The sequence below is a fragment of the Equus caballus genome, chromosome 17 (genome assembly GCF_041296265.1).
Source record: "Equus caballus isolate H_3958 breed thoroughbred chromosome 17, TB-T2T, whole genome shotgun sequence".
NCBI lineage: Eukaryota > Metazoa > Chordata > Mammalia > Perissodactyla > Equidae > Equus > Equus caballus.
In genome coordinates, this window is record NC_091700.1 from 99,817,733 (window position 1) to 99,829,843 (window position 12,111).

At 54.9% G+C, this 12,111-nt stretch overlaps 1 protein-coding gene across 2 annotated transcripts in view; it reads left to right on the forward strand.

Annotated features, from left to right (window-relative positions):
• Window positions 1-401: 401 nt before the first annotated feature.
• The window catches only part of SPACA7 (sperm acrosome associated 7), a 32,445-nt gene continuing 20,735 nt past the window's right edge, over window positions 402-12,111 (forward strand). The window contains exons 1-3 of one of the 2 annotated variants that reach the window (XR_011428107.1): window positions 402-581; window positions 3,596-3,655; window positions 8,921-9,022. Coding sequence is in view for 1 of the 2 variants with exons in the window: in XM_023621857.2 (XP_023477625.1) it covers window positions 491-581; window positions 3,596-3,655; window positions 8,921-9,022 (253 nt within the window). In the remaining variant the exon portion in view is untranslated. The remainder of the gene's footprint in view (window positions 582-3,595; window positions 3,656-8,920; window positions 9,023-12,111) is intronic. The other variant, XM_023621857.2, reaches the window with a different exon arrangement.

Consider the following 12,111-nt stretch of genomic DNA (forward strand, 5'->3'; position numbering starts at 1 on the left):
CTGTCTTGTGATGAAAGTCCACCACCAGAGAGCAATTGGGGCTGACGCTGAGAAAGAGGGAGAGGGAAGGAGGCCCGGGCGTCAGCCCCTGCTCCTTAGGGAGCCCCTGGAACTGCTGGTTCCAGCACTTGCCGTGTCACACAGTGAGCTCTCCAGCCTCCTTCCAATACATCTCTTTTCCTGTGAGCAGATTTTGTTGGGTTCTGCCACTCCACAGAGTCCTGATTAACGTCCTACCCCTTCAGGCCTCAGGGTCTGCAGGACGAGGAAAGCACGTGAACGGGCCATGGGAGCAAGTGGAGGGGATCCCCCTAGCCAGCCTTCCCAGTCAGAGACCCTGGGCACCATTCTCCCCACTGAGGGCAGGACCCTCACTTCCTGCCGTGAGGTCACAGGTCCCTGACATTCCACAGTATCCTGGAGACAGAGGCGGGTAGCAGAGGGGCCTTCAGGAGGAGGTCCTCCTCTCCCTCCTTCAGCGGGAGGGAGCATGGCAGCAAGTAGAGGAATGCTGGCGCTCTTGGCCCTGCTGCTGTACTGCTGGCAGGAAGCTGAGCTCCAGCCCTTCAGAGTGTTGACAGGTACGTCACCGCGGGGTCATGGCAGGTAGAGCACCTGTGCCTCCGGTGAGCCAGGCGGCCCTGCCTCCTGCTCCCCCTGGCCCGCGCCTTCCTGGCCTCCCCAAATTGAGCGTTTCCCCCGTGGGAAATGGGATAAGTTGAAAAGTTCTTCTATCTTTAAAGCCCTTTTCAAGATCCAGGACTCCATGGGAGAGTGGTGTACATTTTTTTCTTCATGTCTTATTGTGGGAATTTCTAACTGACCCAAAAGCAGCGGAATTGGGTACACCCTCCATCGCCCAGTTTCAATTCCGGTCGTTTCACCGTCTTGTTTTTCTCCACAAACGCCCTTCTGCTGTGCTTGCGAGCATTCTAGCACCGTCCAAGATGCCTCACTATTTCTGTAAACGTTTTCTTGCTAACAGATAAGGGCGTTTTCCTTTTACATCCTACAATGTCGTTGAAACACTAACAAAGTGAACAGAAGCCTGTCCATCCGCTAATGCCCGGCTGCATCCGAACCCTTCCCGGTGTCAGAGGGTCCTTTCACGGGCGCTGGCTCCAGTCCCACCCGAGCAGAGTCCGAATGCCTGGGCTCCATCACCTTGTCCTGACCACGTCCGCGTTGAGGAATGATGAGACAGTGGCCAGGGACGGCCTTCCGGGATGTGACTCGCTGGCAGAGTGGGCAGAAGGTGCCAGAAAGGGGGTGGGGCCTCCACAGCCCCCCTTCCTGCCAGGAAGCTGCCTGCTCAGACCACCTGCTCCCCCTCCGCCTTCCACCTTCCTCAGAGGTCACCGAGGACGGAAGCTCAAGGAAGAGGCCTGACAGGGTGCGCCACCCCAGCTGCCTCGGTTGGACCAGCAGGCCCTGAAGAGTCACCCACAGATGTGGGGTCTCCTGGGAGCAGGACACGAAGATGCTGGCCCAGCCCGGTGGTGCGTTCCATCCTGCCCGTACCAGCCCAGAGCTAACTGGGGGCAGTCCTGCCTCCGTCTGGGTGAGAAGGCAGGCAGTCCCTGGAGCCTGACGATGTCATGAAAGAAGCTCACATTCCCAACTTCTTTTCTTAAGGAAACTTAGTTTTGAGACACTTACCAAGGACAGCGTCCTTTGGGGGCTGGAAGCGCCCGTGGGTCTGTAACAGATGGGGGACGTGTGGTCCCCAATGCTGCCTCCCGTCCCTCCAGCCGCTCGCTCCTGTTGATGGTGGTCCTGCCCCCAGCATCCTCAGGAACTGCTCCATGCACGTGGATTAAATGGGGGCCCCTGATGCAGCCCCGAGCCGGCCTCTCCCCTCCCCAGATCCACTCTCCTCGTCCCCACAGTGAGCACCTTGGGTGACCTTCAGGGACTTCTCCAGCTTTAAAGACAGTTGAGGGCAGTTTCTAAACGGTTCTCTCAAAGGCACATTGGGTTTCCTTACTCTGCTCTGGGGTCTCCTGCCTGGGTGGGCACTGTGGCCGTGGGCCCCACGGGCTGGCCTGACCATGAGGAGAGGAGGGAGCAGGAGCCATGGCCTCGCGATGGAGGAGCGTACAGCCTTGTTTTCCCCAATTCAGCAGGGCAGACGGCAGAGCTCCACAGTGCGCCTTCCCTGGTGGCCGGGATGTGCACCAGGCACGTACGGAGACAGAGCGGTGACTGTCATAACGCGGGTGCAGGGCGTTTTAAAGCTGAGGCTGTCAGTAAGAGGCGACAACAGGCAAAACGCGGTACAGCAGCCACACTTGACAATGCACTTTAAAAACCGTGCAGATATTGTAAAACATAAATATTTTTCTGCATGCGCTGACTGGCTGACTTGCACAATACTTCCATTATAATTACGGGACAGACACAAAATGAGAAGAATATTTTTAACGAAGTGCTTGCACCACGCAGCTGTACCCGTTCTTAATGACTCATTAATGTCTCCTCCAAAGAGACTGTACTTTTGTTTGCTTCGCTGACGAGGTCAGCACACTGGAAGCATTGTCATCGCAGCACAGGCCTTTCCGCATCTCTCCCTGCATTGTTCTCAGCCTGTGTGCACAGATGAGTCGATTGGTATGCAGATTGTCCATCATTAAAACCATTTGAAAATCAGCCTTGTCGTTGGTTTAGTGCTGGAACTTCAGTGTCTGCAGACGCCACTTGCATGCTCTGTGCTGCAGCGAGGGGAAGGGGCCCTGCCCAGCCGTCCTTGGGGGCTGCTGTCTTCTCTCTGGTTGGCCTGCTGCTACCGGGGGCTGGGGGAAAAGGCTGACCTTGACCTTGAGTCACGGGGATGGACCAGGACATTGCGGCCCTAAGAAAGCAGAGTCGAGTCGGGGGAGTGCCTTCGAGGGTGCAGCCAAGGGGAAATCAGCACTCAGAGTCAGCACACACTGCCCTGCTCCCAGCGCAGTCAGTTCAGGTCAGTGAGGCCAGGAAGGCTTAAGGTCAGGAGTCCAGGAATCCCATGGAGGATGGACATCTGGGCCCGGCCCGCTCACCCATGAGACTCGTGTCTTACCTGCGATGGCACCACCTGGAATCGCTCTGCTCATGAAGGAGGAGAAAGTGGGGTGGCCAGTCTCTCTGGACCCTCCCCTCCCAACAGAGAACCCCAAAGCCGGCAGCATCCCGCACTGCCTCCATTTCTCCAGATCACATGCCTCCACTTTCAGACACACCCACTGTTGGAACGTGCACACAGGAGGTAGAAGTGTGCTTTTTACAAAAGGACACGCATGTCCCTCTTCATTGGCCCTCCTCAGCACTTGTGTGGACACAGTCATCCTGGGAGCTGGGACGTTTTTACCCTTCCCAAGGGATGACAGTGAGCGCTGCCCGGGAGCAGGTGTCGGCTCAGAGCACACGGCAAATGTGTGGTCCATCCTCCCAGCCACCTGGCCCCACTTTCCACAGGACAGGCCGTCCCGAGAGCTGCGGGCAGGGCTCCTCCCCTAGAGCGGGCTGGGGGCACCGAGAAACCGAATCTATTTAGAGAGAAGTCAGCTCAAATTCAATGAACATTGTTAACCTAGTGGGCTCTCTATTTCCCCTCTAGGTCCAATTACTGAAATTCCATCAAGTTCAAAAACTCAGGAGGAGGTACATGGAGTGTTGGGTAAGGACCCTCCGCACACCAGACCCCTGGCTGTGTTTGCAGGGCTGGGCGATTGTCAGGGGGTCTCCCAGGAAAGTTGCACAGGGTGGAGGGAAGTAACTTGGCTTGAGGCTAGAACCCCATCCCCGTGTCGCATAGCTTCAGTGCTTACACCTAAGAGTCAAATTCCCAAGGAATTAAGAAAGACAGAATTTTAGCCCATTAGACCTAAGGAGAGTCTTGGAGCCTCACATCTCAAGGTGAGGTCTGTGGACCAGCAGCACCTGCATCACCCGGGATCTTATGAGAAATGCCCGCGTCCAGCCCTACTGGAGGCACAGGCGGGCTGGGAATCATCGCTGTAATCAAGGCTGCCCTAAAGAAATATAATGCAAGACACAGGTGTCATTTTAAATTTTCTAGTAGCCATATTTTTCTTTAAAAAGGAAATAAGTGAAATTAATTTCAATAACATTTAATTTAGTCCTATCATTTCAACATGTAAATGATATAAAATTATTAATGAGATATTTTCAGTCTTTTTATCTCACTGAGCCTTCAAAATCCGGTGTGTGCTTCACACTTAGAAGAAACCTCAGTGAGGCCAGCCATGTTCCGTGTGCGACCACGCTACCAGAGCTCCAGTACCCACAGTTCTGGTCCAGCCCCTCACTTTACATTTGAGGAAGCTGAGGCCTAGAGGAGTCCCCCGAGCAGAGAGAGGGGGCTCAGGGCACGGGGTCCTGACCCTGCTCACTTCAGGCATCTGTTCACGGGGTCGCGAGTGGGACTGGGGGTCGCCCTGGGTCTGAGAGGGAGCCCTAGGGAGGTGTGGTGCTGACGCTGCTCTCGAGGCTTAGAAGCCTCAGACAGGAGGTCTCTGAGGACAACGCAGGTGTCCGCCAGGTAAGCGGGCCCTTTCCAGGAGCGCCTCTGTCAGGAGGCTGGGCTTTGCTGCCGTTTCCAAGTCTGGTGTATGAGAGGCCTCAGAAAATCCTCTCTGACTGCCGGATAGATAGATATAGATAGATAGAGGGATAGATGGATGATTGATAGATAGATATAGATGGATGGATAGACAGATAGATAGACTGATAGATATAGATATAGGGATAGATAGATAGATGATAGATAGATGGATAGATAGACATATAGGTATAGATAGACAGATGGGTAGATGATAGATATAGATAGAGAGAGGGATACATAGATTGATAGATATAGATAGATAGATGATAGATAGATAGATATAGATAGATAGATTACATTAATGAGTGAATGAACAAATGAATGCATGTTCGCAGTTCACTCTGGGGCTAACACCATCCGCTCATCTAAGCAGATCCTGTCTCAGAATCAGAAGACGTGGTTCCCAGGCCTGCAGGTGCCTTAATCTCCCTGAACCAGGTCTGGTCTGTAAAATGAGATGATGACGTCGTCTCTGTGTGAGGTTCAGGGCTTGGAGAGAACTTGGTCCCACTGAGGGCCCTGTGGAGGTATGAGCTTCAGCAGAGTCAGACGCCCTAAAAATATTCTGTGCTGGTTAGGTAAAACGTGCAGGAACTCGAAGGCCACCCCACTAGTCAGTGAACTGCCCCAGGCAAGCATCCAGCTCCTCCAGGTCAGGGAGTGGCTGTGACGAGGACTCACGCCTCTCCTGGCGGGTCTGACGCGTACTGTGTTGGGAGAATTACAGTCCTGACACAGCTCCCTCTCCATCCGAAGCCCCAACAACCTTTGGAAAAGGTGAGAAAGAATAGAGTCACTGGGATTTCTGGTGATTTTCTGGGGCTCAGCGAACCAGAACTGTGGCCCCACCCCGCTCCACACTTCTCCAAGGTAGAAGGGGAAGCTTTGAGTGAGAAACCCAGATCTCTGCAAAGAACAAAGATGGCCCACATGAGAGCAGCAGAGGCTGTTGGCTCAGAGCTGGCTGTAGCAGAGGGTCGGCCACCATCAACTACATGTGGCAGAGACTCAGGCGACAGGGACAGGGAGGGAGGCTCAGGGGTGCCCTGGGGGGGATGCTGGCCGGGGGGCAGCTCTGGGGTGTCCTGATGGAGGGGGACGGGCAGGGGCGTCCTGATGGAGGGGGACGGTCAGGGGTGTCCTAATGAAGGGGGACAGGCAGGGGTGCCCTGATGGAGGGGCACGGGCAGGGATGTCCTGATGGAGGGGGATGGTCAGGGGTGTCCTGATGGAGGGGGATGGTCAGGGGTGTCCTGATGGAGGGGGACGGTCAGGGGTGCCCTGATGGAGGGGGATGGGCAGGGTGCCCTGATGGAGGGGGATGGTCAGGGGTGTCCTGATGGAGGGGGACGGTCAGGGGTGCCCTGATGGAGGGGGATGGTCAGGGTGCCCTGATGGAGGGGGACGGTCAGGGGTGCCCTGATGGAGGGGGACGGTCAGGGGTGTCCTGATGGAGGGGGACGGGCAGGGGTGCCCTGATGGAGGGGGACGGGCAGGGATGTCCTGATGGAGGGGGACGGTCAGGGGTGTCCTGATGGAGGGGGACGGTCAGGGGTGCCCTGATGGAGGGGGACGGTCAGGGGTGCCCTGATGGAGGGGGACGGTCAGGGGTGCCCTGATGGAGGGGGACGGTCAGGGGTGTCCTGATGGAGGGGGATGGTCAGGGATGCCCTGATGGAGGGGGACGTCAGGGTGTCCTGATGGAGGTGGATGGTTGGGACGTCCTGATGAATGGAGGTTCTGGCCAGCGGATGGTTAGGGGTGCCCTGAGGGAGGTGCTGGCCAAGGCACGACTCAGGGGTGTCCCACCAGAGATGCTGGCCGGGGGACACCAAGGTGGCTAGCCAGAAGCAAGCATGCAGTGTGAGGGGGCAGGGGAGCACCTTTGGCTCCTCTGGTTGGTCCTGAGCTGGCCGCAGGGACAGAAGTTGGGGCAGCTGCAGTGATTGGTCACGCCCGGCCGTCAGGGGCCGGTGCTGCAGGTGGTTGTTTGGCTTCCGGGACTGTTGCTGGAGAAGGCAGTCAACTTCCTGCAAGTGTGACTGGAAGGCGGGCTGGCTGCCTGGGCCGGGCGCTGAGACAGCGGGTCAGAGTTCTGCTTGTATGTAGGTCTGGTCATTGTCCGCTTGAGTATTCAATACCTCATTTCTCAAGAAAGAACAGTTAACACTAAGAAATTAGGCATGGTTTCAGACAAAGAGCTTTCTCACCTCGTAGACCTGTCTGGCTCCGTCTGTACCTAAGGTTTTCTCTGGCTACAGTTACATAGCCGACGTTTCTGGAGGAGTGCTGAAGCCGTCAGAGGCAGCTTTTGCATTTTGGTTTGCTCACCTTTGGGGCATTCCCCCAGCTGCCACACTGAAGAAGGTGTGAAGCCGGTTGGCTTTGAGCCTCTCCGGCCTGAGGACTTGTCACCGTCCACAAACGGGGAGCCGTCTGGTTGCAGCTGGGATGTCACCCCGCCCCCCCGCTTCGAGGAGCTCTCAGGACGTCTGCTGCTCACACCTTTAGTGTCCCCAGGAGGCTTCCTGGACAGGGCAGACTAGTGCCAGGAACACCAGTTCTTTGAGCAGGTCAGCCGAGCTCCTGTCCCCTGCCGGCCCCTGCTGGGGGGGCTCTCCTTCGCCTCAGCCTCTAGTGGGCTCTCTGTTAGGCTGAAGTGCTGTGCCTGGTCGTGTCTGTAGAGTTCTGCCCCTCACTCATGGCTGGTTTGCTCGGGACAGAGATCTGGGAGCAGGGCTGGGCCATCCTTGACCCTCCAGCACCTGGAGTTTCTGGTACGCAGCAGGTATTCAATAATGCTTGTTGTTCGCATGAACATCCATTCTTCTCTGTGACCCAAAATCTAACTAGACAACATGATTTGGGGGGACTAAAACTTGGTTCCTCTGCACAATAGCTGTCCTAGAAAAGTGGCCGAGGTCTTCTCAAGGCGGAAGCAGGTGTAGCCAGAGCAGGTGCACCAGTAAGACTGCGACTGGCCACGTGAGCAGAAACAGAGCAGCTCAGCCACGCGGTGACTGTGTTCCTGGGTCACCAGCAGCTCAGCAACACGAGACCATGCCCCAGAGGTCACCTGGGCAGCCCTCAAGCTTGTGCCTTGTGATCACGGAGGGTGTCCACAGCTCCAGCCGTCAGGGCCACTTCCAGGGCAGCAAGAGGCAGGAGTGCAGGTCCATACACTCATTTCTCTTTATCAGGAAAAGCAAAATTCTCCACAGAGCCCAGTAGACTCCTGCTTGTCCTGTGGCTCACCCCCGCTGCAGAAGTCTCCAGGTACCTGCTGGGGTGTGCACATGGCCCAGCCAAGTTCAGGTTCTGCGGGGGAAGGAGGAGAGCGTGCCTGCTTAATAGAAATGCCACAGAATCGTGTGGGAGCGTCCTCCCCATGGATGTTGGTGAAATCTTTGTTTCCAGTGAAATTTCAGGTCTTCTCCCCTTTACGCATGTATTCCACTTGAGCTGGAACTAGGGTCACCAGCATCCGCTTTGCCCGGGACTGAGGGGCTCCTGGACACGGGACTTTCATGCTGAAACAGGAAAATTAGGGCAAACCAGAGCAGTTGGTCACCCCAGCTGGGCTCCATTCAGCACAAACCCAGCGTGCGGACTGGCTGGTCAGCGAGTGCCCGTTGGGCTGCACAGATGGAGGGACTGAGTGCTGCCATTCATCCGTTCAGCCTCCACCACGGACCGGGCTGTGTTAAGGGCTTCTTACACGCACTGCTTTATTGAACCTCCTAAAAAGCCCAATAAGATAAATACAGATCCCATTTCACAGGCAAGAAAACCGAAGGCCCAAGAGAAACTTGTCTAAGATTACGTTGCGGTGAGAGCAGAACCAGAGCGTGGTCCAGGTGTGTCCAACACAAAGTCCAGGACTCTCAGGTTAAGAGCCTCCTAGGAGAGGTCGGAAGGATGGGAAGGAAGAGAACAAGGCCGCGTCGTGTAGATATGAGGAAAGAGGTTCGTGCATACACGGGAAGCTTGAGGAAAGTCTCAGAGAGGGACAGGGTGACAGCAGGGGCAGGAAGGAGCATCATGACCACGCCGGGGCCAGGTGTCTGGCATCGTATCTTTGGGGGCAATGTTTGTTGTCCAGGGAATCTGGGTGGTCTCAGGTCTTCAGAAATGATTTAGGAAGGCAGCGGTCTCCCTGCCCCAGACAAGGTTCTTCGGGAAGCCAGTGCTCCTTGGAGCTCCCTGAGTCCCTGTTTCCAGCTTCCGCATTCACAGGCTGCCTTAGGTCCACGTAGCGCAGAAGGGCGTGGATCCTGCATCGCTGGCTTTAACATGACCCCATGTGCTTTTCCCAAGATGAAATTCTAGTCCAAGAGATGCTGGATCACAGTAAATCATCAGCGTCTACAACACAAGTGACCGAAGCAACGTTATCAACAAGATTATTCAAGGAAAAAGGCAAGTACCCATTTTTTTAAACCCATAATTGCACGTATTCCTCGAGGTCTGTGGTTTGCGCGCACAGTCCCAGCGTGTTAGCGGTCTTCAAGGCCAGCTGCTCCTGGGGCAGGAGCCCTGGAGATGCGAAGGCAGCAGTTGTCCTGAACCACTTCTATAACCTCCCAAGACCGAGGACTTAGACTAGATGGCAGAGACAAGTTCCCTTTATTCTGGGCTGGTCTCTGGGGTGCGCGTGCAAGGGAGGTCTGGCGCTCGGGAGGCAAATGGGGTTTAGCCACTGTAGGAACACGGGGCCCAGGAGAATAGGCACTTTCCCCAGCCAGCACATGCGATGCTCGCCTGAGGCTCCTGAGAGAGCCCGGCTGCAGCGACACCCCCACTCGACAGGGGATAAAAGTGGGGTCTGAGAAAGGACCTGCCCAAGGCCACACGGCCAGCAGCGAGCAACACGAAGAGCATGCTTCTCCAAAGCGCAGCTTCTGCTGTTCCAGACGCACCAGATAAACAGCATCCTGAGGACCAGGGGCAGTGCATTTGATTGACACTCACTCGGGCGGGAGCCGGGTATCAGGAAGCCACAGATAGTGCGTGGAAACGCACTCAGCAGCAGGGACGTCCAGCATTTTCTGGAAATTTTGCATCCAGATGTAAATTCCAGTTCCTAGGGTGAGCTCCCCCAAAGTCTGCCAAGGCCTGTGCCGCTGGGTTCAGGCGCGGTCAGATGAAGCCCGATTCTATTTACACAGTAACTTCCAACTCACGTGTTCAGTAGGACCGAAAGCTCTGCTAGCATTCCCCGCTAGCGGTTTAAAGCATGGCCCACAGTGCTCATAAGAGTTAATTAAGAAAACGTTTCTTCATTTTTTTAATGCTCTTCATTAAAGATTCTGGCGTTGATCAGAAATATCAAGTTGGTGGTCCTCAGAGTTATCATAAACTCTTGGATAATTCACAATTGTCTGGTCGCAGTGAAGACCAAATTCTGAATGATGGTAAATGCAACCCCATAGCTCCCCTGCCCGAGTCAGAACGTGGTGGGGAGGCCAGAGGAGGCAGACAGGTGCCGACGGAGACACCTCCTTTATGGAGGATGGAAAGCGTGGGGGAGCACGGCTGCTCCACTGGGTGAGGTGGATTTCCCAGGTCTCTGTCGGGGCTGAGGGACGCCCCGCTCCCCACCCCCTGCAGGGTGTCTGACCCTGGGAACCCAGAGCCTAGAGGAGGGCGACAGAAATGTCGTCCCGGCAGGCGGACGCCACAGGGAGAGGAAGGCGCAGCCACCGTCCTTCCTTCCCAAACTTTCAGTTGTCACTGCTCCTCCCCTGGGGTGGGTGGGGCCCTGAGAGCCCAGAGTGTCCCCCGAGGGGTGTCCCCAGGAAAGAGGAACAGCGTCCCTCTAAGAGGGAGCTTGTGGAAATGAAAACCAGTGTGCCAAGCCTCCGAGATTGGGAGCTGGCATCCCAAGGGGCAACAGATCTTTTCCTCACCCTAAAGACCCCACTAAAGAAAGAACACGTGTAGCCTGTGGGACCCCACAATGGGCCGAGAGGTGGGGCCAGAACCTGTATTTCAGCCCGTCCCCCAGTCTCCTCCAGTGAGCCAGCCTCTGGTGTCTGAAAGAATGGAACAAGAATAGGATTCCGGTTACAGCTAATATTTCCGGCATCTCCGGACCTGCCCCCTGGTGGCGGCCACAAGCTGGCTGATGGCTGGTGCGGTGTTTGCCAAATGGCCATCTCCTCTTCTATCATTTCTTCTCTATTTATTAATTGGAATTCTGCTTTAAGGAAGAGCTTGTTCCTCATAATATTTATTTATTCATTTGAATGTTTGTTAACATCCATCCAGACTCATAAACATTTATTTTATTCCATGGATTATAAAACATCAGTGTCATCATTTTCTTGTCCAAATTCCCCAGATTTGCCTCTAGAGCTCCTTCCGTTTGGTTCTTCCGTCCTTTTAACGTGCCAGTCCTCTTTGAGCACTTCCTGTCTGGCCCCAAAAGATGCTCTAGGCCTCTTGTACTTTCTCTGCCCCAGTCCTGGAATCTGGTTTCTTTTACGGGAGACCTGAAGTTAGAAACCAAGAACTGGGTGCTGGGTAAATTCAACAGAATGTCGCTGCTTCCAGGCGCCCTCGGCAGACAGAGCTGGGCAGCATACGACACACACAGACGCACACACAGGGACACACACACAGTTGCAGACACACCCAGGGACACACACACAGATGCAGACGCACACACACACAGATGCAGACACACACACAGATGCACACACAGGGACACACACACACAGATGCAGACACACCCAGGGACACACACACAGGGACACACACACAGATGCAGACACACACACAGACTCACACACAGGGACACACACACACAGATGCAGACACACCCAGGGACACACACACAGGGACACACACACAGATGCAGATGCACACACAGGGACACACACACACAGACGCAGACACACCCAGGGACACACACACAGATGCAGACACACACACAGGGATACACACACATACAGATGCAGACACACACACAGATGCACACACAGGGACACACACAGATGCAGACACACACACAGACGCACACACAGGGACACACACACACAGACGCAGACACCCACACACACACACAGACACATCTATGTCGAACTGTCTGTTTCTCTCCTTCCTCCCCTTTTTTCTATATAAAACCATAAATTCGAGGGATGCCACGGATTCCACTCCAGCACTGTGGAACTCCATCAGGGTCCCTTCCAGTACCTTCTTCGTAATTGTTAGAAACCCGGCTCCCATTTTCCACAACATATTTAATAATTTGCCCAGTCTTACAGTTTTAGAATTGCTGTCCCGTATGCCTGGGAAAATCAGATTTCCCGACAAGAGAACAATACTCATGAATAGTTCTCTGTCTCTAGTCTCATGGCCTCTAGTCACATATTTCGTCCAAAGTTACCTGGGGAGTCCTTCCTCGCCCCCCGCACCGTGGGTGTTACCGCTTCAAATTAAATCAGGCTCGTTCACTATAATTTGCATTCCCTTTTTGGTCCTCTCATCCTATTGATTTTAAATAT